At 43.7% G+C, this 27,329-nt stretch overlaps 1 protein-coding gene across 1 annotated transcript in view; it reads left to right on the forward strand.

The window, feature by feature from the left end:
• LOC111981787 (unconventional myosin-XVIIIa-like) overlaps positions 1 to 27,329 on the forward strand; it is a 101,622-nt gene that overhangs the window by 29,549 nt on the left and 44,744 nt on the right. Inside the window, exons 3-17 of the mRNA XM_024013222.3 lie at positions 5,586 to 5,673; positions 5,885 to 5,991; positions 6,152 to 6,328; positions 10,970 to 11,180; positions 11,302 to 11,545; positions 11,800 to 11,863; positions 12,127 to 12,271; positions 14,887 to 14,898; positions 15,615 to 15,785; positions 18,144 to 18,234; positions 18,338 to 18,530; positions 19,246 to 19,332; positions 23,911 to 24,049; positions 26,448 to 26,607; positions 26,694 to 26,880. Coding sequence (XP_023868990.1) covers positions 5,586 to 5,673; positions 5,885 to 5,991; positions 6,152 to 6,328; positions 10,970 to 11,180; positions 11,302 to 11,545; positions 11,800 to 11,863; positions 12,127 to 12,271; positions 14,887 to 14,898; positions 15,615 to 15,785; positions 18,144 to 18,234; positions 18,338 to 18,530; positions 19,246 to 19,332; positions 23,911 to 24,049; positions 26,448 to 26,607; positions 26,694 to 26,880 — 2,076 coding nt within the window. The remainder of the gene's footprint in view (positions 1 to 5,585; positions 5,674 to 5,884; positions 5,992 to 6,151; positions 6,329 to 10,969; positions 11,181 to 11,301; positions 11,546 to 11,799; positions 11,864 to 12,126; positions 12,272 to 14,886; positions 14,899 to 15,614; positions 15,786 to 18,143; positions 18,235 to 18,337; positions 18,531 to 19,245; positions 19,333 to 23,910; positions 24,050 to 26,447; positions 26,608 to 26,693; positions 26,881 to 27,329) is intronic.

Genomic DNA, 27,329 nt, shown 5'->3' on the forward strand with positions numbered 1-27,329 from the left:
TGTGTAGACAGTCAGCCACACGCTGTCACTCACGTTCACACACACACACACACACACACACACACACACACACACACACACACACACACACACACACACGTGCACTGTGGGGATGGATTAGCAGGCTAGGCTGTGTTACAGCAGACAGATTCCACCAGTTTGGTCTAGCCTGTACTGCAGTTCCATGTTATCCTCCTGGAGCCACTCCTCCTGCCCACCACACCCAATCAGAAGCTGAACACTCTGCTCTCCCTCCAGGTCAGGCATAGACCATGTGTTCTGTGTCACCCTTTCTCACAGGGCATTTAAAAAAATATATTTTAAAAAAGTACCTTTTTATTTAGGGGCATTTTATTCTGCAGTAATTTTTTTCTCTCAGCGATAGGCTAAATATGTACAGTTATCAATGTAGTGTGATGTATTTTTCAACTCTAATTCAGGTAATGACTATTCATATGAATGTTGAATATAGGGCAGTAACTGAAACCTTCCTAGAATTGAAGAAGCAGACCTAAATGTTTTGGGGCTATAGCTCCCTCGTGTGGTGTTAGAAGCAAAGTGAAACTGAGTGAATGAAGAGCAAAGTAAGATGTCCCTCTAGTGGTGGTCTGTGAACTGAGGCTAAAATCTACTGATCAATGCTTTTCCGATGCCTTTTATATGCTGAATACATAATTTGTCCAAACTAATGATTCTAAATCAAGATGAGCTCTTCATTGGCTCAGTCATTGGCATAACTGCAAGCATCAGTCGTGTTTATCACTTTCATGCTGTGGTCCTGTTGGTTTGACCCCTCATGAATGTAGTTCTGTCTTTATCCTACTTCTTCTGTGTATGGTTCGAAAGGGCCGAGGGGTTTGACTTCAGCGTTTTCCCCTAGGATTTTTTTTTTTAGCAGTGGTGGCATAGTTAGCGTTGTGGGGGCGGCATGGTCACGTACGTGACCAATGGCGCGGTCTATGAGCAAAATTTTTAGAGGCCCTCTTGTCCACAGAGACCAAATTCTGCAGTTTTTACGTACATTTCCTGCAATTCTCAACATTTTGCCATGGCTTATGCCGTGTTCTTATGCTATCTGAGTCATTTAAAACATAACAACCACCAAAATAAAAACGGGTATTCCCAAAATGTAATGGCATGGGTACCCCATTTGATTTTGTTATGTTTTAATCACTCAGAAATGTATACTGTAGCTAAGAAAGTAATACTAAGTGTATGTTGTGCAGTAAGCTGTTAGTAATTTTGTCACTCTACATTTCAAAAGTGTTGAACAAATAGTTATATTGACTACAGTATGTCCGTCCTAGTTCGCTCATTAATGTCTTAATCGAAATGACGGATTGCTCCTTATCCGCTCGTCGTCCCCATATGCTGTAGTTTGTACGTCTTAATTGTCAGTAGAAACCACGTTTGTTTAAGCAAGTCAGCCAAATCACTTTTATGTATATTTTAAAGGCAGTAAATTAGGCTGAATGAACTGTTTCGCTGCCTGACAAGGCTCCACTGATGGCCAGGTGTAGCAGTGATAAGGTGTTGGGACTCTGCAGTTGGGACAGCTTTATGTAGGCCCTAACAGTTTGTGGGCATCGTTTGTCACTGTTATAGTACAATTAATGTGTTGTTTATTATTGTTGTAGTTACTTTGCTGGCATAAATTCTTTTTTTGGGGGGGGGAGTATGGCCCACCAAGATTTACATGCTAAAATCACCACTGGACATATTTGACTAAAGTACTAAGAGCAGAATAGAATATTTGAACATATCATGATTACTATAGCTGTCAATGTATTTATTTTATTTTTAGATTTAAAAAAAATATTTGCAAAAGGTTGATCTATTTCCGTAGTGTGAATGTAAAGTGATGTCCTGTCACCCTGAGGTATCCTCGTATCTCCTGTCTCCCTGTATTAGAGACGACTCGTTCGCGAACGACCCATCACTAAGAGCCGGCTCATGTAGGTGAACGTTGGGAGCTGGCTCGCATATCAGAAGAGCCGAATAAAAAAATTAAGATATGAATAATCAAAAGATTTAAATGAATAGAATGAACTAATTCAAAGAATGAAAAAAGAAATACAATTATTTAGGTCTAAATGCTCAAGCGCACACATTCGTTCTGACTGTCTGCTCAGACTAACAGCCTCATCTGTTGTTCCTGTCAATCAGACACGCAGGGTCAACCGATGAACCAAAGATGCGTGACCCCAGGTTTAGGAAGTTAGCCTTCAGTGATGCCAGAGCGATTGATGAGGCTCTTCAAAGAATAACCTCCGCAGCAGGGCGGGGCAGTCAGCTGGCTCAGGCACCTGGGCAACAGGAAGAAGAGGGATCAGATGTAGCAGAAGCACCAGCAGTAGTGCTACAAGCGTCTGCTGTTTGGATGCTGTTTGACGAGAGACCAACTGGTGATGCAGCACGAAGGAATCCCTCAGCAGATGCCATAATGGAGGTCCGATCCTATTTGGAGGAGCCCCTCCAATGAGCTGCAGATCCTCTGAGCTGGTGGAAGAACAAGGCCTCTGTCTACCCACGGCTTACTAAAGTCATGAGAGGGAGACTCTGCATAGTGGCCACATCCGTCCCTCTGAGCAGGTCTTCTCGAAAACAGGACAAATAATTACTAAGAGAAACTGCATCAGCCCCTCAAGTGAGGCAGCTTGCATTTCTGAATGCAAATCTCTCATAAAAGCTAAATATGGTCAGCATTTCTGTGTGCTGCTGGTTATAACATAAATAATAAAGAAGAGAGAGAAAAGAGGGACCAGTTTAATGTTTTAAGTGGGATGCTGCAGTTTTGCACATTGCTGTTTTATTTTTCTTTGATATGGTGCAATATTATATTATCATGTTATTGGTATTAGTTTTGAATTGTTAGATTTATATGCACTTTGTTTATATACATTAAAAAGTAATATTTTAAATGCAAATGTTTAATAGCATTCTTTGTCATAACAAACCAATGCATTTTTAAATACATTGTGGTTAAGATAGAGTATGATTTAATTACAATTGTTTTAACACCAATCATAGTCAAACTATCGCAAACTGTTTGACTTGAAAAAATACAAAACATATATTTTTTAAAGAGCCGTTTGGGAGCCTAAAGAGCCGGGATGCCCATCACTAACCTGTACCATATGTATCCATTCCATCCTGTTCCTTATGTCTTCTGTCCTTAGTGCTGCCTCAGCCTGCATGTTCCTACTGCCCTGTTGGTAGTAGCTAGTGTGAAGACACCAGTCCTCGTCCCCCTACCCTAAGCATTCACTCATTGTCATCAGTCCTTCCTCATATCATCTCCTACTTTCTATCACTTTCAGACTTTCTGTCGATCTCTCCATCTACCGCCCTCTCTTTTTCTCCCTCCTTTCCGTCACCAACTCTCACTGCTCAGCCCATGACTTCTAGGCCGCTACCATGGCTTACAGTTTGTGCTTTTCATTCTGGCGGCAAAAGGGAAGTCTTGTTTTACCTTTGTTTGCCTTCAGTAGATTCCTGCACATTGCTGACAGTCTTTCTAATTATTTGCTAATACTGATGTCTGCTGAGCTTTAAGCTGAAGAGATTATTTTGTCTGTAGACAGAGGGAAGATGTTAGTGGTAGAGATGTGTGATGTTCTTGCATGTAGACTAAGCTTCAGTTCTGGGTTTGATCAGCCTCCTCTGGCAGGTTGAAACCAAGCCAGCCTCCGATGTAAGTGAAACGTCACTGTGTGCGTTTTGATGGTAGCATCTTTGCATGTACTGTAATATCAAAGCTTCAAGGGACCTACTTCTAGGTTGTTCGAGGTCACAGATTTTTCTTCTCTCAACCAAGTGGCACTTTCCTCACCCGTGTAATTGACTCTCAGGGTTTTCAGGGTGTTTTGAGAGATGAAGCATAGAAGACTGGCATCTCCTAAGCCTTTAGTTGGGTATACAATAGAACACCATATTGCCAGTAGACGTGTCACCTGCAGGCCTTGATGCAGTCACAGTAAACACTAGAGGAAGATTAATACTGGGCAAACACTGACCATTCATTCACATATTCCATCTGAGAGTTTAGTGCATTCGGTAAGTATTCAGACCCCTTCACCTTTTATACATTTTGTTACGTTACAGCCTTATTATAAAATTGATGAGTAAAACATGTTTTTTTTAATCAATCTACACATGATACCCCATAAGGACAAAGCAAAACAGTTTGTTGAAAAAATGTTCACATTTAAATAAGTATTCAGACCGTTTACGCAGCACTTTGTTGAAGCATCTTTGGCAGCGATTTCAGCCTCGAGTCTTCTTTGGTATGACGCTATAAGCTTAGTACACCTGTATTTGGGGGGTTTCTCCCATTCTATGCAGATCCTCTCAGGCTCTGTCAGGTTGGATGGGGAGTGTCGTGGCACAGCTATTTTCAGGTCTCCAGAGATGTGCAATTGGGTTCAAGTCTGGGCTCTGGCTGGGCACTCAAGGACATTGAGACTTGTCCCGAAGCCACTCCTGCGTTGTCTTGGCTGTGTGCTTAAGGTTATTGTCATGTTGGAAGGTGAACCTTTGCCCCAGTGAGGTCCTTAGCACTCTGGAGCAGGTTTTCATCAAGGATCTCTCTGTACTTTGCTCCGTTAATTTTTCCCTCAATCCTGACTAGTCTCCCAGCCGCTGAAAAACATCCCCACAGCATAATGCTGACACCACCATGCTTCACCGTAGGGATGAGGCCAGGTTTCCTCCAGACGTGACGCTTGGCATTCAGGCCAAAGAGTTCAATCTTGGTTTCATCAGACCAGAGAATCTTGTTTCTCATGGTCAGAGAGTCTTTAGGTGCCTTTTGGCAAACTCCAAGCGGGCTGTCATGTGCCTTTTTACTGAGGAGTGGTTTCTGTCTGGCCACTCTACCATAAAGGCCTGATTGTTGGATTGCTGCAGAGATGGTTGTCCTCCAGAGGAAATCTGTCTGTCAGAGAGCTCCAGAGGGAAGAATCTTGGTGGTTCCAAACTTCTTCCATTTAAGTATGACGGAGGCCACTGTGTTCTTGCGGCCCTTTGATGCTGCAGAAATGTTTTGTACCCTTCCCCAGATCTGTGCCTCGACACAATCCTGTCTCTGAGCTCTACGGACAATTACTTTGACCTCATGGCTTGGTTTTTGCGCTGACATTCACTGTCAACAATGGGACCTTTTTTATTTTGACAGGTGTGTGCCTTTCCAAATCATGTCCAATCAATTTAATTTACCATAGGTTGACTCCAGTCATGTTGTAGAAACATCTCAATGATGATCAATGGAGACAGGATGCACCTGAGCTCAATTTCGAGTCTCCCTAGCAAAGGGTCTGAATAGTTATGTAAATAAGATATGTTTTTTTTTTTTTATTGAAAAAGAATTAAACCAGTTTTCGCTTTGTCATTATGGGGTATTTTGTGTAGATTGGTGAGGATTAAAACATTTTTTAAATCTATTTTAGAATAAGGCTGTAACATAACAAGGTGGAAAAAGTCAAGCGGTCTGACGTTTCCAACTGCACTGTACACCTCTGCGGCTGACTTCTAGCTTTTCTTCTTTTAGAAATGTACTAACCCTGTCTGGGCCTGCTCTCTCACAGGTGAAGACTGAGGAGCAGGTAGCTGCTGAGAAGGCCTGGTACGGGACTGAGAAAGTATGGCTGGTTCACAAGGATGGATTTTCCTTGGGTTAGTAGAGATGAACGCCACCATTCACCCCAATATGATCAACATTTAAGCATGTTCAATTTGCTCTTGATATACTGACTGAAGTAGCAAGCCATATTGTTATTGAATTTGTAAATGTGTTCAATATAACACATGATGCAGCCTAGACAAACATTTTCTCTGTGGCTGTAGATCATAATGATACTGAATCTGTTCTGACTGGTCACCACAGCGACCCTGTTGAAGACGGAGCCAGGCAGTCTGCCAGAGGGGACAGTCAAGATCAGACTGGAGAGCGACGGCTCGTTGCTGGATGTGGATGAGGATGATGTGGAGAAGGTAATCCTAAACTCACCAAAATGTACATGGTGATTGGCCCCTGTAGTGCACCTAATTTGAATTGTTCTCCTATTGGATCCGAGTACTTTTATTGGGTCATTATCTGAAGATCTGTGCCGTATCACCTCTTTGAACGCCGTCCTCTAACCCATGTGTGTAGGCAAACCCTCCATCGTTTGACCGTGTGGAGGACCTGTCCTCGCTGCAGTACCTCAATGAGTCCAGTGTGATGCACTCCCTGCGCCAGCGCTACGGGGGCAACCTCATCCACACCCACGCTGGACCCAACATGGTGGTCATCAACCCCATCAGCACTCCCTCCATGTACTCTGAGAAGGTACTGTTCTGGGTGGAGCCTGCGGTTAGCAGGATAGGGGAGGGGATATATTCTAGGAGAGTAGCAAGTACACCAGAGTTTTTACATTTTAAATTATTATACAACATTCTTGCAACCAATATGTTTTATTTATTTATATATACAGTACAAAAAGACTAAGTCCATCCAAACTTTTGACTGGTACTATACAGTGGGGCAAAAAAGTATTTAGTCAGCCACCAATTGTGCAAGTTCTCCCACTTAAAAAGATTAGAGGCCTGTAATTTTCATCATAGGTACACTTCAACTATGACAGACAAAATGAGAAGAAGAAAATCACATTGTAGGATTTTTTAAATTTTTTAATACATTTTATCCCCTTTTCTCCCCAATTTTCGTGGTATCCAATCGCTAGTAATTACTATCTTTGCTCATCGCTACAACCCCCGTACGGGCTCGGGAGAGACGAAGGTCGAAAGCCATGCGTCCTCCGAAGCACAACCCAACCAAGCCGCACTGCTTCTTAACACAGCGCGCCTCCAACCCGGAAGCCAGCCGCACCAATGTGTCGGAGGAAACACCGTGCACCTGGCCCCCTTGGTTAGCGCGCACTGCGTCCGGCCCGCCACAGGAGTCGCTGGAGCGCGATGAGACAAGGATATCCCTACCGGCCAAACACCCACCCTAACCCGGACGACGCTAGGCCAATTGTGCGTCACCCCACGGACCTCCCGGTCGCGGCCGGCTGCGACAGAGCCTGGGCGTGAACCCAGAGACTCTGGTGGCGCAGCTAGCACTGCATGCAGTGCCCTAGACCACTGCTCCACCCGGGAGGCCCACATTGTAGGATTTTTAATGAATTTATTTGCAAATTATGGTGGAAAATAAATATTTGGTCACCTACAAACAAGCAAGATTTCTGGCTCTCACAGACCTGTAACTTCTTCTTAAGAGGCTCCTCTGTCCTCCACTCGTACCTGTATTAATGGCACCTGTTTTGAACTTGTTATCAGTATAAAAGACACCTGTCCACAACCTCAAACAGTCACACTCCAAACTCCACTATGGCCAAGACCAAGAGCTGTCAAAGGACACCAGAAACAAAATTGTAGACCTGCACCAGGCTGGGAAGACTGAATCTGCAATAGGTAAGCAGCTTGGTTTGAAGAAATCAACTGTGGTAGCAATTATTAGGAAATGGAAGACACAAGACCACTGATAATCTCCCTCGATCTGGGGCTCCACGCAAGATCTCATCCCGTGTCAAAATGATCACAAGAACGGTGAGCAAAAATCCCAGAACCACACGGGGGACCTAGTGAATGACCTGCAGAGAGCTGGGACCAAAGTAACAAGCCTACCATCAGTAACACACTACGCCGCCAGTGACTCGTATCCTGCAGTGCCAGACGTGTCCCCCTGCTTAAGCCAGTACATGTCCAGGGCCGTCTGAAGGTTGCTAGAGAGCATTTGGATGATCCAGAAGAAGTTTGGGAGAATGTCATATGGTCTGATGAAACCAAAATATAACTTTTTGGTAAAAACTCAACTCGTCGTGTTTGGAGGACAAAGAATGCTGAGTTGCATCCAAAGAACACCATACCTACTGTGAAGCATGGGAGTGGAAACATCATGCTTTGGGGCTGTTTTTCTACAAAGGGACCAGGACGACTGATCCGTGTAAAGGACAGAATGAATTGGGCATGTATCGTGAGATTTGAGTGAAAACCTCCTTCCATCAACAAGGCCATTGAAGATAAACGTGGCTGGGTCTTTCAGCATGACAATGATCCCAAACACACCGCCCGGGCAACGGAGTGGCTTCGTAAGAAGCATTTCAAGGTCCTGGAGTGGCCTAGCCAGTCTCCAGATCTCAACCCCATAGAATCTTGGGGGAGTTGAAAGTCCGTGTTGCCCAGCAACAGCCCCAAAACATCACTGCTCTAGAGGAGATCTGCATGGAGGAATGGGCCAAAAATCCAGCAACAGTGTGTGAAAACCTTGTGAAGACTTACAGAAAACGTTGACCTCTGTCTTTGCCAACAAAGGGTATATAACAAAGGATTGAGAAACTTTTGTTATTGACCAAATACTTATTTCCACCATAATTTGCAAAAAATTCATTAAAAATCCTACCATGTGATTTTCTGGATTTTTTTTCTCATTTGTCTGTCATAGTTGAAGTGTACCTGATGATGAAAATTACAGGCCTCTCTCATCTTTAAGTGGAGAACTTGCACAATTGGTGGCTGACTAATACTTTTTGCCCCACTATATACACTGCTCAAAAAAATAAAGGGAACACTAAAATAACACATCCTAGATCTGAATGAATGAAATATTCTTATAAATACTTTTTTCTTTAATAGTTGAATGTGCTGACTACAAAATCACACAAAAATGATCAATGGGAATCAAATGTATCAACCCATGGAGGTCTGGATTTGGAGTCACACTCAAAATTAAAGTGGAAACCACACTACAGGCTGATCCAACTTTGATGTAATGTCCTTAGAACAAGTCAAAATGAGGCTCAGTAGTGTGTGTGTGGCCTCCCCTCCCTACAACGCGTGGCATGTTCCTGATGAGGTGGCGGATGGTCTCCTGAGGATCTCCTCCCAGACCTGGACTAAAGCATCCGCTAACTCCTGGACAGTCTGTGGTGCAACGTGTCGTTGGTGGATGGAGACGAGACATGTGTGTCCAGATGTGCTCAATTGGATCAGGTCTGGGGAATGGGGCGGCCAGTCCATAGCATCAATGCCTTCTCGCAGGAACTGCTGACACACTCCAGCCACATGAGTCTTGCATTAGAGGAACCCAGGGCCAACCGCACCAGCATATTGTCTCACAAGGGTCAGAGATCTCATCTCGGTACCTAATGCAGTCAGGCTACTCTGGCAGCACATGGAGGCTGTGCGGCCCCCCAAAGAAATGCCACCCCACCATGACTGACCCACCGCCAAACCGGTCATGTGGAGATGTTGCAGGCAGCAGAACGTTCCCCACGGCATCTCCAGACTCTGTCACATGTGCTCAGTGTGAACCTGCTTTCATCTGTGAAGAGCACAGGGCCCAGTGGCGAATTTGCCAATCTTGGTGTTCTCTGCAAATGCCAAACGTCCTCACGGTGTTGGGCTGTAAGCACAACCCCACCTGTGGACGTCGGGCCCTCATACACCCTCATGGAGTCTGTTTCTGACCGTTTGAGCAGACACATGCACATTTGTGGCCTGCTGGAGGTCATTTTGCAGGGCTCTGGCAGTGCTCCTCCTAATCCTCCTTGCACAAAGGCGGAGGTAGTGGTCCTGCTGCTGGGTTGTTGCCCTCCTACGGCCTCCTCCACGTCTCCTGATGTACTGGCCTGTCTCCTGGTAGCGCCTCCATGCTCTGGACACTACGCTGACAGACACAGCAAACCTTCTTGCCACAGCTCGCATTGATGTGCCATCCTGGATGAGCTGCACTACCTGAGCCACTGTGTGGGGTTAGACTCCGTCTCATGCTACCACTAGAGTGAAAGCACCCCAGCATTCAAAAGTGACCAAAACATCAGCCAGGAAGCATAGGAACTGAGAAGTGGTCTGTGGTCACCCCTGCAGAATCACTCCTTTTTGGGGGTGTCTGCTAATTGCCATAATTTCACCTTTGTCTATTCCATTTGCCAACAGCATGTGGAAATTTATTTCATCAGTGTTGCTTCCTAAGTGGACAGTTTGATTTCACAGAAGTGTGATTGACTTGGAGTTACATTGTGTTTAAGTGTTCCCTTTATTTTTTTGAGCAGTGTATATATATATATATATGGGGATACAACCATCCCAGCTCTGCAGATTTTGCTGCAAAAGACAGAATCATAAGTTTACTTGTTTTGGTACTGCCCATAGTTAGCTTGTTTTTGGTCGCAGGTTTAGGAATGGCTGAAGAATTGCAACATTTACCTGGAGCCAACTCTGCAGATAGCGCTCCTGGGTGACTTGAAAAGGGTCATGTCAGGATGAGCCTGCAGGAAGGGTACCACATGAGGAAGGTAGGGTACCTGCAGGAAGGGTACCACATGAGGAAGGAAGGGTACCTGCAGGAAGGGTACCACCGTAGTCAATCGGTCAATACTATAATACTCTCAGTAAAAATTTTCATCTGTAATTTACACTGTAGAAATGTTGAGGATTGAAAGGTTCAAAATGTTTGTGAAACATTACAGCACAGTTGAAAAATATGTAAATTAGAAATCCAAACTATGTTCTTAAGAAATACTGTAGATGGGAGGGGTTGAGGGGAGCTGAAGGGTGGGACTTAAAAGGAATAAAAACAAATAAGATAACTAATGTAAAAAAATACGGTGTCTGTAAAATGTATGTATAAGCTGGAAATAGAAGCCTAAGTATTGTTGTCCATTAGTTTACTCCAATTAGGGAGGGGTGGTATGGTTAGGGGAAAATAATAAAGAAGGAAAAAACATATAAACAAATATATATGGGGGGTTGGAAATGATGCAGACAATTAGATTGATAGAACCCACAATCTATCTGCAATATTAAAGCTGAACTACCCCCCCCAAAACAAAATAATTACACAAATATATATGTGCACCAGAAAGAGCACGTAGGACTGGATTTGTTGAATTGGAGATTGACTCTCTCCTCACCTCTCTCTCTCCAGGTGATGCACATGTTTAAGGGGTGCAGGAGGGAGGACACAGCGCCTCACATCTATGGCGTGGCCCAGTCAGCCTATAGGAATCTGTTGACCACCCGTCAGGACCAGTCCATTGTGCTACTGGGAAAGAGCGGCAGTGGCAAGACCACCAATTGTCAACACCTGGTTCAGTACCTGGTCACCATCGCTGGCAGCACTGGCAAGACCTTCTCTGGTAGGTTTTGAGGGGAATGAACATGCAGTACGTTACAGAACAAGTTATTTACATTTTTAATTTGAAAGTCCATTATTTGCCTGCTATTTTCCTATTTGGCCTGTTTCTGTGTGTCTCCCAGCGGAGAAGTGGCAGGCGGTCTACACCATCCTGGAGGCCTTCGGGAACAGCTCCACCTCCATGAATGGAAACGCCAGTCGCTTCTCTCACATCGTGTGCCTGGATGTTGACCAGGCTGGTCAGGTGGCCTCGGCCTCCATTCAGACCATGCTGCTAGAGAAGCTAAGAGTGACCAGGTGGCCAGAGGGAGAGTCCACTTTCAATGTCTTCTACTATATGATGGCTGGAGCTGACAGCTCTCTCAAGTAAGCTGTCATCTTCCTCAGACCTCTGTGTGGAGTGGACCTACACCCTTGCCGAACTCTCTCTCTATCACTCCCTCTCCTCTCTTTCTCTGCTCCCTCTCTCACCTTTCTCCTCTCCATCTTTCTTTCTCTCTCTCTCTGTCCTTCATTTACTTTAAAGTGTCTGAGTTTTGAAGGTCAGAAACTCTCAGTTCTGTCATGTATACTCTTATCATTGTGACTGAATGGAAGCTTGTCTCATATTGCCTACCCAGGACTAAGCTGCACTTCAACCACTTTGCTGAAAACAGTGCTTTCGGAATCGTGCCTCAACCCAAGGTAACTCTACCCAGGGCCCCAAGGACCTTGTGGGAAAGACCTTGTGTCAGGAAAGTTTTATTTGGTTTTGTGTGAATAGACTCGTACTGCTTTTTATATATACGTTTTTTAAAATTTTATTTGATGCTGTATTTCCTATGTAACTTGTTGTGTAATTGTAAGATGCAGAGCTCCCAATGGGACTCCCTGTTAAAATAAAGGTACAATTCTAATAAATACAGTCCATATTAACACCTGTCGTTTCTCCCCCCATGCTCGCCCAGTCTGAAGACAAGCAGCGGGCCTCCCAGCAGTTCACCAAGCTGCAGGCAGCCATGAAGGTCCTGGGCATCAGTGGGGAGGAGCAGAGGGCCTTCTGGCTGGTCCTGGGGGCCATCTACCACCTAGGGGCTGCAGGAGCCACCAAGGGTAAGGAGCCTACTCTGAGACCATGTCAGATGTTCAGTCCAGAGGCTAATAATGCAGCTGCATTCTGTATTTATATTCCATGAAATACTAACATGACAGATGCATGTTTTCTGTATTCAACAAAAATAGAATACATTTGCATAGTGTAGTTGAAAGAGTAAAGCCCAGCAAAGAGACACTGGGTGTATTCTGAAATAACAGATTTCATGGTGCTGCAGCTGCCATCTATCCAGGGCCTTGGTTTGTTTCAAGGAGCTTTTCAAGCTGAGAACATTTATGTGACAGTTGTGAAGTCTATGAGCACTTTCAATAATTCCATGTTTTACCATCTGCAGGGGAGATGTTCATTGCATTCCTTTACGTTCAGCCATGCGCAACACAAGTATCAAAATGGTTGGTGTCAGTTTGAGACAGTCGGGCGACAATTGAAGAGTTTTAAGTGTTCCAACTCAAGAAGCAAAAAGTCCCAGCCCAACTTCAGCCTTAAGCTGACTAAATGCCTTGCCTTGTCATTGGAAAGCTCTCAGTGTCTGTTAGCTGCTGTGCCTCCGCAGAGAACAACCCATTGTGTTTGTTTGCTAAATTCAGCAAAAAAATAAACGTCCCTTTTTCAGGACCCTGTCTTTCAAAGATAATTCGTAAAAATCCAAATAACTTCACAGATCTTCATTGTAAAGTGTTTATACACTGTTTACCATGCTTGTTCAATGAACCATAAACAATTAATGAACATGCACCTATGGAGTTACACCAGGAATGCACAATCCCTCCATCAGTGCTCAGACTGTCTGCAATAGACTGAGAGAGGCTGGACTGAGGGCTTGTAGGCCTGTTGTAAGGCAGGTTTTCACCAGACATGGGTCTGGGCACAAACCCACCGTTGCTGAACCAGACAGGACTATCAAAAAGTGCTCTTCACTGACAAGTCGCGGTTTTGTCTCACCAGGGGTGATGGTCAGATTCGCGTTTATTGTCGAAGGAATGAGCGTTACACCGAGGCCTGTACTCTGGAGCGGGATTGATTTGGAGGTTGAGGGTCCGTCATGGTCTGGGGCGTGGGTCACAGCATCATCGGACTGAGCTTGTTGTCATTGCAGGCAATCTCAACGCTGTGCGTTACAGGGAACACATCCTCCTCCCTCATGTGGTACCCTTCCTGCAGGCTTATCCTGACATGACAATGCCACCAGCCATACTGCTCGTTCTGTGCGTGATTTCCTGCAAGACAGGAATGTCAGTGTTCTGCAGTGGCCAGCGAAGAGCCCGGATCTCAATCTCATTGAGCATGTCTGGGACTTGTTGGATCGGCGGGTGAGTGCTAGGGCCATTCCCCCCAGAAATGTCCAGGAACTTGCAGGTGCCTTGTTGGAAGAGTGGGGTAACATTTCACAGCAAGAACTGGCAAACCTGGTTCAGTCCATGAGGAGGAGATGTGCTGCAGTACTTAATGCAGCTGGTGGCCACACCAGATACTGACTGTTACTTTTGATTTTGACCCGCCCTTTGTTCAGGTACACATTATTCAATTTCTGTGGAACTTGTTCAGTTTATGTCTCAGTTGTTGAATCTTATGTTCATACAAATATTTACACATGTTAAGTTTGCTGAAAATAAACGCAGTTGACAGTGAGAGGACTTTTTTTATTGTTTATTTGCCTGACAGCCCAGAACGAGACGGATTGTTTACACTGTACTAATGAAAATGAATGTGTGAGCAGTTGGAATGCTTATTCACATTGTCTAACGTTGCCTTCTCTGCACTGTCAGTTAGAGGAAATTGGAAAAGATTCCAAACAAACACCCTTCTGGGTGTTTTTGTGTCTTCTACTGTTTTGATCTCCTTATCTTCCTCTCTGTCTCTGAAGTGTTAATTGGCTGTTAATTGATTAATTGGATTCCAGGCTGTATCACAACCGGCCATTATTGGGAGTTCCAAAGGGCGGCGCACAATTGGCCCAGTGTCGTCCGGGTTTGGCCGGGGTAGACCGTCATTTTAAATAAGAATTTGTTCTTAACTGACTTGCCTAGTTAAATAAATAAATACAATTTAAAAAAAAAAAAGATACATATTTGTTGGGTTACAATCTGCCAGATCAGATTGACCAAAAAATCTGTCAGTTGCCACTTGGTGGAAATATGTTAACACTTGCTGCCCTCTCCTATAATACTACAACATCTTTGTCGTCTTATAGAGAGTTTAGAAAGGGTGAGTTCGTTAGAGGTTTGATGAAACACCCTAATGATAAGCAGTGCAGTTTGACTAGGTAACAACAGAGGGCAGCATAGACCTTTATTTATCATGAGTTTCAGTGTCATTACACTAAAGAAGTGCATGACTTTATCCACCTGCTATCAGTAGATCTGAATGAACGGGAGGTTGATTGGGTATTCTGACAAGTGTGGGCTGTTCTACTCCTCAACTCTCAGTACATTGTTTTCCAATGAAGCTCCTGAATGCAGTGTGTTGGTCAGACCCTGTTAAAACATGCCTGTTGCTGCTGTTAGTGGTGTTTGTCTTTTCATGTACTGTATACATTGCTACTGTTGCTCCAACTGTTCTGTTCTAACTACCTGTTCTTACTTGCATGTTGCATGCTGCACCCCTTGCATTGCAGACGCAGACAAAGGTAAAAACACCCCTCTCCATATTGTTATGTTCTGACTGCTTTTATCGCTGTGAGCAGACATGGTGTCATTAGCATTTTAATGAAGTTCTAAGTATTTTTCTTTAATTGCCTTCTTGCTTGTCACAACATGGTGGCATGTGACGCTCTCATAGGCCCGATGAAACAGGGAGATACCAGCATGCCTCAGTCAGAAGCACAACTGTCTGATGTACCCCAGTCAGTCGCCCTCTTAAGTGTCTGAGGGAGGGTTCCTCTCCAATACCACTGAAATTAAAACCCACTTCTATCCACTCACTCATCACCCATCCACCAGACATGGTTTGCAGACCGAGGCTCGTGTTTCTGCAACTTCATACTTTGGAATGATAGTCCCTGTAATTATTATGTGTATGTCTGGATGAAGGACTTAGCTGTGAGAAAAATAACATTGAAAGAAATGTAAGAGCTTTAAGCAAATGGGACTGTAGAGGAGAATTTAGAATTTAAACCATTTAGATGCACAGTACCTTGAATGTGGTTTGTATAGGCTACATTTCACTATCCTGAAGACGTTGTTATTAGCTCTTCTACTATCACAGCTGTGTTCTCCTGGGCAGGGTCGACTTGACCCACACACACCGCCTCTGTCAATAACTGCATTCTCCTGTTGTGGATAGACATACTGTCCCCATGGTTGTTGGCAGAGGTGACAATGGTTGTATTTCTGTTTGTCTCAGCCGGTAGGAAACAGTTTGCACGTCATGAATGGGCGCAGAAGGCCGCCTACCTGCTGGGCTGCACTCTAGAAGAGCTCTCCTCCTCCGTCTTCAAGCACCAGGCCAAGGGCACCCTGCCCAGAGCCAGCTCTATACGCCAGGGGACGGACGATGCAGCAGGAGACTTCTCAGGTACACCTGGGACTACACACACACACAGCACCTCGGCTCATCACCTAGGGGACACGACACGCTTCTCTGAATGTTAAAGCTTATCCAAGTAATGACTACCGCAGTCCCATAGTGGTTATTGATGGGTAGGTATACAACAAATATCAGGATGATTTTAGGAAGTCTTCCTTATGCATTGCCCTTGAAATAAGAATTTCATTCCATAGATCTTTTTTTTTCTCACATCTACAGTACCTCAGAGTTTTATCAGGGGTTGACACACATACTGTGAAGGACATATATGCAGTCAGAACCGTATCACAGGAGAACTGGACACTAAGCCTTTATTTGACCTTGTCTCTGTCCCCCATTCCCAAACGCAGAGATTTCTCCCTCCAGCCACCTTTAGCTCAGTAGCTATTCCTGGATATGGTAGATGGTATCATTCCGGCCCTGTACTCTGAACCTTCCTAGATTATACTGCTTTGTGGCTAGACTCAGACATGCCAGAAGTTCTCAGATCAAAACACACAACATCAATGCCTCATGGCACTGGGCACCTGGTAAACCTTACTGACATGGGATAGCTTTCTCATCTACGCAAAGGTTTACCAGACGCACACTGCCATGAGGCGTACATGTGGATGTTGTGTGTGGTTTGATCTGAGCACTGCTGACAAGTCAGTCTAAACCTTCCTAGTTTACTCTGATTTGTGAGTAGAATATGGAACCAGTAGGATACAATAATGTTGCCACCCATCAGACATGGTTGGGATTTACCTGTCTTCCTCTGTTACCACCTCAGATTCAGGGGCAATAGTACTAGGTTTAGTTGGTTTCCTGCAGTTATCCCATTTCAAATGTCACACTCACTGGAGTGAGCCGAGCATTCCATGCCTCTGCTATGTACAGTGCTTTCGGAAAGTATTCAGATCCCTTTACATCTTCCACATTTTGTTACGTTACAGCCGTATTCTAAAAATGATTCAATATTTTTTCCCCCATCATAATGTCAAAGCAAAAACAGGTTTTTAGATTTTATTTGCAAATTTATAAAATAAAATAAAAACTTTAATATTACATTTACATAAGTATTCAGACACTTTACTCAGTACTTTGTTGAAGCACCTTTGGCAGCGATTACAGCCATGGCACACCTGTATTTGGGGAGTTTCTCCCATTCTTCTCTGCAGATCCTCTCAGGCTCTGTCAGGTTGGAAGGTGAGCGTCTCTGCACAGCTATTTTCAGGTCTTTCCGGAGATGTTCAATCGGGTTCAAGTCCGGGCTCTGGCTGGGTCACTCAAGGACATTCAGAGACTTGTCCGGAAACCACTCCTGCATTGTCTTGGCTGTGTGCTTAGGGTTGTTGTCCTGTTGGATAGTGAACCTTCACCCCAGTCTGAGGTCCAGAGCAGGTTTTAATTTCTCTGTACTTTGGTACATTCATCTTTCCCTGGATTCTGACTAGTCTCCCAGTCACTGCCTCTGAAAAACATCCCCAAAGCATGATGTTGCCACCACCATGCTTCACTGTAGGGATGGAGCCAGGTTTCCTCCAGGCGTGACGCTTGGCATTCCGGCCAAAGATTTCAATCTTGATTTCATCAGACCAGAGAATCTTGTTTCTCATGGTTTGAGAGTCTTTATGGGCCTTCTGGGCCACTCTACCATAAAGGCCTGATTGGTGGAGTGCTGCAGAGACGGTTGTCCTTCTGGAAGGAACTCTGGAGCTCTGTCAGAGTGACCATCAGGTTCTTGGTCACCTCCCAGACCAAGGTCCTTCTCTCCTGATTGCTCAGTTTGGCCTGGCGGCCAGCTGTAGGAAGAGTCTTGGTGGTTCCCTTCCCCAGATCTGTGCCTCAACACAATCCTCTCTCGGAGCTCTACGGACAATTCCTTCGACCACATTGCTTGGTTTTTGCACTGACACACAGTCAACTGTGGGAACTTATATAGACAGATGTGTGCCTTTCCAAATCATGTCCAGTCAATTAAATTTACCACACATGTACTCCAAGTTGTAGAAGCATCTCAAGGATGATCAGTGGAAACAGGATGCACCGGAGCTCAATTTTGAGTCTCATAGCAAATYGTCTGAATACTTATGTAAATAAGGTAATTCAGATGTATATTTGTAATAAATTTGTAAGAATTTCTAAAAACCTGTTTTCACTTTGTCATTATGGGGTATTTGTGTGTAGATTGCTGATTTAAAAAAATAAAAAAATAAATCCCTTTTTAGAATAAGGCTGTAACGTAACAAAATGTGGGGAAAAAATCAAGGGGTCTGAATACTTTCAGAAGGCACTTTATGCTGTCTGATCTGATGATGGGGACGTTGTTATGAATTTGTCTCTTTTCACCTATTCTCCCACCAGGTTCCAAGGCAACAGCCATGGAGTGTTTAGAAGCCATGGCATCTGGGCTGTACTCAGAGCTCTTCACCCTCCTTGTCTCCCTCATCAACCGGTTAGTCACCACTTTACCAGAGATGGAGGGAGATGACGCAAGCATGCACCACTACAGCTGGTTCTGTTTTTTTGGTCTGACTGTGTGTGTGTGTGTGTGCCAGTGCTCTGAAGTCCAGCCAGCACTCTCTGTGCTCCCTGCTCATCGTGGACACCCCGGGCTTCCAGAACCCTCGCCTGGCCAAGCGGGAGCGCGGAGCCACCTTTGAAGAGCTCTGCCACAACTACACCCAGGAGCGCCTGCAGACACTGTTCTATCAGCGCACCTTTGTACAGGAGCTAGAGAGATACAAAGAGGTAGCTTAATATGAACAGTACACACACACACTAACTTATATGTAAACACACACACACTTTTAAGGATTCAAATGCACATTCTCACATACAGGACATAAGATAACACAATTACTTCCTGTAAGCCATGGCAAATTAGAACTTCATAGATCTCATGGTTTCCTACCCTCTCATCAACACTGTCAGTCACACAGTGAACACATATAATGGCCCATATGATTGCCATTTCTCCTCCCCTGCTGTGCCCAAAGCGAGTTCACTCATCACTGGCTGTATGAACTGGGTTGAGCTGCAAGGCAGTGGAGCTGCTTACTGTAAATGTAAATGTAATGTAAATGTACTGGGCCTCGCTGGCAGATGAAGAATAACACCTGTCTTTAACTGCCTCTTCTCTTCACACAGCAGATCTACTCTCTAATGCTAGTCTATACACCTGTCATAATAGGGCTGAATTATCCCTGACAACTCTGTCCTAACTGATGTCTAATCACTCCCATTGTACAAAACACAATGGTTTTACATTCATAGTCTGTTGCCATTTATCAACAGTTTGTGAGCAGTTTATAACAATTGTATTACTATTGTTATGTGTATATACTGTAGCTGATAATGAGTAACATAATGAACTAATTCCTAAAGTAGACAACTAAAAACTTGGCGCCCTTCAGAGCTATGTTACTGTCATTGGTTCCTAGTCATCCCCTCTGTCCCCCCGTAGGAAAACATAGAGCTCGCATTAGATGACATGGAGCCCAGCACATCTCTGTCTGTAGCTGCAGTAGACCAAGCGCCAAGTCAAGCCCTGGTAAGTACACTCCTTAGTGACGCAGCGGTCTAAGGCACTGCATCTCAGTCCTAGAGGTGTCACTACAGACCCTGGTTCGATCCTGGGCTGTATCACAACCGGCCGTGATCGGGAGTCCCTTAGGGCAGCGCACAACTGGCCCAGCGTCTCCCAGGTTACAGGAGGGTTTGGACGGGGTCGGTCGTCATTGTAAAATAAGAATTTGTTCTTAACGGATTTGCCTAGTTAAATAAAGGTACAAAAAAATTGCTATATTCACACGAGTTTACCTGGTTGAGAATTTAGATGGTCCTGCTTTCTATGACCATGGCAGCTTCATGCTGTACAGCAGTTCTCTCATCACCTTTCTATGGGATTTCTGTTTGATATTGGCACAGTCCAGTAACACGTTATTTCACATGAACTCCCGTATGAATCTTTTGGCACTTTCAACTGCCAGATCTCTGTAATCATGGCACCCTGCCTCTCTGACTGCCACACAGTTCACGGTGCACCTATATGCATATTATAATTACATTCGTGAGTTCTTTGAGATTCACAGTGAGTCAGTCTAGAGTTATTGGATACATTTTTGCAGATTTTAGAATTTTCWGTGTAATGTATAGTTTATTTTTCTTAGAGTGAGCATGATATATTAATGCCTGCGTAGAGGAACCAACAGGAAGAAAGCTGAAGGAAAAGGAAGATATTTCATTCAGCAAACAAAAACTAAACTTACTCTGGTGGAAGAAAACAATATTTTTTGTTGCTTCTCCTCCAGTGTGTGCCATGGAAACAGAAATGATACGGTGTTGACAGTGTCAGAGCTAGCGTTATAATAATTCCTGGTTGGTTGCGTTGAGTACTCTGCTTTTTAAGGGGTCCTGGCCCTGCTGGAGCAGTCTTCAAAAGCAGTGAACCACTGTACAGCAGATGGCTGCAAAAGGCCAAAGCCTTTTTAAAGGCGGACAAAAGCAAAAGAATGGCACCGCCCACGCCATTAGAGAGCACTCTGTTGATGTCGAGACACAAGGATGAAAGCTGACAGTTGAATTTACACTGACACTCTTCAAATGTTGGCCCCTGACATTAAAAAGTCAGTACCCATGGGTTCACTGAAGGCTTTTAGTGGTCCAGGAAGAAGCTTTTTTTATGTATGTATGTGTGGGTGTGTGTGGCTGTGTGCGTGCGAGCGTGTGCATGTCCAATCTGACCGAGGGATTATTTTTATATATAAAGGTTCAAAGAATTCAACAATACTAGTTATCATAGCCCTAATGTTAAGTGTCAGAGTTTCCCCTATATTAATTTAGCAGCGGCGGGCCGTCGCTGCTAAATCTTTGCCACCACTCCCCCCAAAAATGTTGGTAAACTGTTTTCAGTGTCAACTTAAATGACTAAGATCAGGTATATAGAAAAGATAATGGAGCTATGTATTTATAAGATCATCTTTGAGAATTAACAACCACCAAAATAAAAACTAGACAGTCGGAGAATCTAAAATTCCCAAAATGTCATGGCATGGGGCCCCCATTTTTTGGGGATTTTGTTATTTTTGAGTAAGTCAGCATAAGAATACAGAAAAAGCCATGGCAAATTTTGTAGAATTGCTGGGAATTGGCTTTAAAACAGTGCCATTGACCACGCACACTTCCCCCCCCCCCCCCCCACACGCTAACTTTCCCACCACTGCTGAAAGAAATCAGAGGGGAAAATAGTGTAAAAACACTGAGAAGCATTTTGTTCAGTCTGCCAAGTGGGTATACATATGTATATGTTTCTCATGGTCAGAGTCCTTTAGGTGCTTTTTGGCAATTCCAAGCATGCTGTCATGTGCCATTTACTGAAAAGTGGCTTCTGTCTGTCCACTCTACCATAAAGGCCTGATGTGATGGAGTGCTGCAGAGATGCTTGTCCTTCTGGAAGGTTCTCCCATCTCCACAGAGGAACTCTGGAGCTCTGTCAGAGTTACCATCGGGTTTTTGGTCACCTCCCTGACCAAGGCCCTTCTCCCCCCAATTGCTCAGTTTGGCTGGGAAAATAGCTCTAGGAAGAGTCTTAGGCGTTCAAACTTCATCCATTTAAGAATGATGGAGGCCACCGTGTTCTTGGGGACATTCAATGCAGTAGACCTTTTTTGGTACCCTTCCCCAGATCTGTGCCTCGACACATTCTTGTCAGAGCTCTCGGGACAATTCCTTCGACCTCATGGCTTGGTTTTTGCTCTGATATGTGCATTTCCAAATCATGTCCGATCAATTGAATTTACCACAGGTGGACTTCAATCAAGTTTTATAAACCTCACAAGGATGATCAATGGAAACAGGATTCACCTGAGCTCAATTTCAAGTCTCAGAGCAAAGGGTCTGAATACTGTTATTGTTATTTATTTTTAATACATTTGCAAACTTTCTAAAAACCTATTTGTCATTATGCGGTATTGTGTGTAGATTGATGAGGAAAAAGTATTTAATCAGTTTTAGAATAAGGCTGTATACTTTCCAAATACACAGTATATTCTTTCATTTACAGAGAGCCATTTCAAGAGAGAAACGGTTTAGAGTTCTGTTATACCAAAAAGCTAAATTGTGGCTGGCATTCTAGTGATAATTGCTGAAGTGGCCTGTGTAGAGTGCAGGCTTCCTGAATGCTCCAGTGCTCTCTGAGCTCTTTCTCTGATACTAGACATAATGAGAGCCATGTCTAATGGCCTGTCTCTCTCTGCCGTCTGGACCTCACAAAACAAACTACTGCAATTGCTTTATGAAAAACGACTGTATTTTTCTGGTTGTTATTCAATAAAAGCCTTAATCTGAAAGCAGTGGACGTTTCTGAATACCAATACTGCATTCTAAATAGTAGGCATTTTGGGTATGCCAAAATCAAACATTTTATAGAATGTGAAATTTGAGCATGCTTTAAATGGCAGGATGTCATACTAATTTCGTATTTTCGTCTAGTAGAATTTGATGCAGGCTCTTGAGGAAGAGAAGCGTGTGTTTGACAACAGATGATAATTACATAAGGTGACGCGCTGTACCAAAATGAACAAATGGTTGGAATGAACTCCATTGCTCATTAGATGACGCATTCTCAGCCTAGTATGTTGATATTTGTTGCTTATTGCATAACTAAACAGTGTGTTCGAAATAGTATGTAGCATGATTAGTACACAGTATGTAGTTTTAGTAGTAGGCAAGATTTTGGCCAGTGTTTCACTGTTGTCAGTGAAATATTTTGGTGGTAAATATGATCAGTTGCTTCAATCACAKCGTTTTTATTGTTTGTTGTGGAAATATAGCCCGGAGAGAGTTGAGAAAGGTGCTGTGCTATTACAGGTGAAAAGCCTTGTAACAAAAACATTTGCCAACATTGCCAAAGGCTTATAGAATGATTCCTACAAAGTAGAGGGTTATATTATGAGAGCTGGCTTCACCTCAGGCCTTGGAGTGTGAGTATGACTGAGCTGGCTGAGAGTCTTTGCTGAAGTGAGCCAGTATGAATCGGTTGAAAAGCAAGCTAAGGGCCCAGTAAGTCTTGTTTCTGTGTATTTTGGTGAGACTGGTGTTTCTACTGATATACAGTGCCTTCAGAAAGTATTCACACCCCTTGACTTTTGTCCCCTTGTTGTTACAGCCTAATGTCAAAGTGGAATTATGTTTTAAGAAATGCTGAAATGGCTTGAGTCAATAAGTATTCAACCCCTTTGTTATGGCAAGCCTAAATAAATTCAGGAGTAAAAATAGGATTTAAGTTGCATGGACTCACACTGTGCAATAATAGTGTTTAACATGATTTTTGAATAATGACATGATATGCAAGGGCCCTCAGTCGAGCAGTGAATTTCAAACACAGATTCAATCACAAAGACCAGGGAGGTTTTCCAATGCCTCAAAGAAGGGCACCTATTGGTAGATGGATAAAAAAATAAAAWWAAAAAGCAGACAATGAATATACCTTTTGAGCATGGTAAAGTTATTAATTACACTTTGGATTGTGTATCAATACACCCAGTCACTACAAAGATACAAGTGTTCTTCCTAACTTGCCTGGAGAGGAAGGAAACCACTCAGGGATATCACCATGAGGCCAATGGTGACTTTAAAGTAGTAGTTACAGATTTGTATGGCTGTGATAGGAGAGAACTGAGGATGGATCAACAACATTGTAGTTACTCCACAATACTAATCTAAATGACAGAGTGAAAAGAAGGAAGCCTGTACAGAATACAAATGTACTAAAACATGCATCCTGTTTGCAATAAAGCACAAAAGTAAAACTGCAAAAAATGTGGCAAAGAAGGTACTTTAGGTTCTGAATACAAAGCGTTATGTTTGGGGAAAATCCAACACATCACATCAGAGTACCCCTCTTCATATTTTCAAGCATGGTGGTGGCTGCATCATGTTATGGGTATGCTTGTCATCGGCAAGGACTAGAGTTTTTTGGGATTAAAAAATAAACGGTATATGATGATTTGTAACACAACAAAATGTGTAATACGTCAAGGGTTATGGATACTTTATGAAAGCACTGTACAACCATCCGAAGGACTGGGTAGAGGCATGTCTGACCAGTGTATGCATGTGTGTGTGCCAGGTGCGGACGCTGAGGACTGATGAGGCTCGGGGCCTGTTGTGGCTGATGGAAGAGGAGGCTCTGCAGCCTGGGGGTTCAGAGGATACTCTACTGGGACGCCTCTTCAGTTACTATGGCCCTGCTGAGGGAGAGAGCAAAGGTGAACACACACACAGTCAAATCTGTTACTCATCACTCAGGCACAGCTCAACAACAGTCACATCTGTTATCGCTCTCTCACTCACGCACACACACACACGAGAAAGTTAGGTTGCACAAAGATCATACCCCCAAGGGATGCTAACCTCCATTACCAATAACAGAGGAGGTTAGCATTTTTTGGGGGGGATGATATTAATCACTCATTATTAATGCTTCATTCATGATTACCATTAATCATGGTAGCATCCACCTGAATGTTGAAGTGTTCAGAAACATATTATATTATTTATAATAAAGTGACTTCAAAATGACACTACATTGTTTACCATTCATTTCTATTGGCAACCACAACATAATCGGAAACGCAACCAAAACAAACTGCAAATGCATCTAACAAGTTTTTAGAGTCACAAGCCTGATGTAGTCATTGTGTGCTAGGAATATGGGACCAAAACTGAACTTTTGACTACTTCAATACTCATAAGTGCATTTGTCCAAATACTTATGACCTCTTCAAATGACTAGATCCATAAAGTGCTTTCATTTCGAAACGATAAAACGGATATGTATGAAAATACCCTCAAATAAAAGGTGACATTATATACTGTCGCCTCATATGAAACATATTATCCAAAATACTAGAGTATAGAGAGAAATTAAGTTTTAGCTTCACTATATCAAAACAATGGAATTGCCATGGAAACACGTGGAGGAAAGGGCCATGGGGGAAAGATCCCGAGTCCTCATTGCCTATCAGCAAAATGATCCTACATTTAGACTATTGTTTATATGTGTATTTCACACTATGTTGAGGTAAAATACTGTTTAAAAAAAATTATATAAAAAATGAAGTGCTTTATAGGAAATATATTGTCTGGTGATATGATTGATTTATTTGTAGGTTTTTATCTTCATATACATTCGGAAAGTATTCAGACCCCTTGACTTTTTCCAAATGTTATGTTACAGCCTTATTCTAAAATTGATTAAATTGTTTTTCCCCCCTCATCAATCTAAACACAATACCCCATAATGACAAAGTAAAAACAGGTTTGGGTATGATGCTACAAGCTTGGCACACCTGTATTTGGGGAGTTTCTCCCATTCTTCTCTGCAGATCCTCTCAAGTTCTGTCAGGTTGGATGGGGAGTATCGCTGCACAGCTATTTTCAGGTCTCCAGAGACAATCAGGTTCAAGTCCGGGCTCTGGCTGGGCACTCAAGGACTTTGAGACTTGTCCCGAAGCCACTCGTGCATTGTCTTGGCTGTMTGCTTAGGGTCGTTATCCTGTTGGAAGGTGAACCTTTGCCTCAGTCTGAGGTCCTGAGCGCTCTGGAGCAGGTTTTCATCAAGGATCTCTCTCTACTTTGCTCCGTTCATCTTTCCCTCGATACTGACTAGTCTCCCAGTCCCTGCCTCTAAAAAACATCCCAACAGCATGATGCTGCCACCACCATGCTTCACCGTAGGGATGGTGCCAGGTTTCCTCCAGACGTGACGCTTGGCATTCAGGCCAAAGAGTTCAATCTTGGTTTCATCAAACCAGAGAATCTTGTTTCTCATGGTCTGTGACTCCTTTAGGTGCTTTTTGGCAAATCCCAAGCGGGCTGTTGTGCATTTTACTGAGGAGTGGCTTCCATCTGGCCACTCTACTGTAAAGGCCTGATTTGGTGGAGTGCTGCAAAGATGGTTATCCCATCTCTGCAGAGGCACACCTCCCTGACCAAAGCCCTTCTCCCCCGATTGCTCAGTTTGGCCGACAGCTCTAGTAAGATTCTTGGTGGTTCCAAACTTCTTCCATTTAAGATTGGTGGAGGCCACTGTGTTGTTGGGGACCTTCAATGCTGCAGAAATGTTTTCGTACCCTTCCCCAGATCTGTGCCTCGATACAATCCTGTCTCAGAGCTCTACGGACAATTCCTTRGACCTCATGACTTGCTTGCACTGTCAACTGTGGGACCTTATATAGACAGGTGTTGTCCTTTCCAAATCATATTCAATCATATGAATTCACCACAGGTGGACTCCAATCAAGTTGTAGAAACATTACAAGGATGATCAATGGAATCAGGATGCACCTGAGCTCAATTTTGAGTCTCATAGCAAAGGTTCTGAATACTTGTAAATAAGGTATTTCTGTTTTTTGTTCGCAAACATTTCTAAAAACCAATTTTCACTTTGTCATTATGGAGTATTATTGAGGATWAAAAAAAAACATATTTTAGAATAAGGCTGTAATGTAGCAAAATGTGGGAAAAGTCAAGAGGTCTGAATACTTTCCAAATGCACTTTATGTTCATTGCCACACTATGCACACATAAACATCCATCTACGCATCCAAACATTCATTGAAATGCATAACTGTTATCAACTCCTTTTCCCCCTCTACCTGTCAGGTCACACCTTGCTGCTGAAGAGTGGGAAGCTGCATCACTTTCTGTTGGGTCACAGTCATGGGACAGACTGGGTGGAGTATGATGCCCGTGGTTGGCTGAGCCATGCCAAACAGAACCCTGCCTCTACCAACGCAGGGAGTCTCCTGCAGGACTCCCACAAGTAAGACACACATAATGTTTTGGCTTGATTGGCAATGCTTGCAACAGACATGTCTGACCTGATCTGATTGTCTCTCTCCTTTCCAGGGAGAACATTAGTGGTCTGTTTATGAGCCGAGGAAGCGGGGCCACCACCCTGTCAGGCTCCATCGCGGGCCTGGAGGGTGTTTCCCAGCTGGCCTTGCGGCGCGCCACCAGCATGAGGAAGACTTTCACCACTGGAGTGGCGGCCGTCAAGAAGAAGTCCCTCTGCATCCAGATCAAACTACAAGTGGTGAGAGGCTGCAAGCTGTCTGCAGAGGGCAGGTCTGTTGGAGAGAAGGAAAGCGAGAGGGCTTTCCAAAAAGTCATATTTACACTTCTGTTCCTGTAACAGTCTGGGCATATCCAGCTAAGTTGTTGGGCCACAGGGCCTCTCATTTGAATCCAACACACGGGCTGATTCAGTAATAGGAGTCATTTAATTAGCACTGCCTAATATATCCCCTACCCCGGGAAGAGGTGTCCGCATAGTGCTTGGGGGATCATCCATCTTCCTGTGTTTTTACCATACTATTACAGCTTGAAAGGGTAGGCGCTAGGAGCCGCCCTCGTGTAGGGCCTAGGCATTAGATTTCCTGCTCCTGAGAGTACTTTCCTTAACTATACCATTTATTAAAACCCAGGTGGATTATTAAGATTGCTTAATGTATGAAATTTGCTATTATATCCATTAGTGAGAGC

This window comes from Salvelinus sp. IW2-2015, linkage group LG20 (assembly GCF_002910315.2).
Source record: "Salvelinus sp. IW2-2015 linkage group LG20, ASM291031v2, whole genome shotgun sequence".
Taxonomy (NCBI): domain Eukaryota; kingdom Metazoa; phylum Chordata; class Actinopteri; order Salmoniformes; family Salmonidae; genus Salvelinus; species Salvelinus sp. IW2-2015.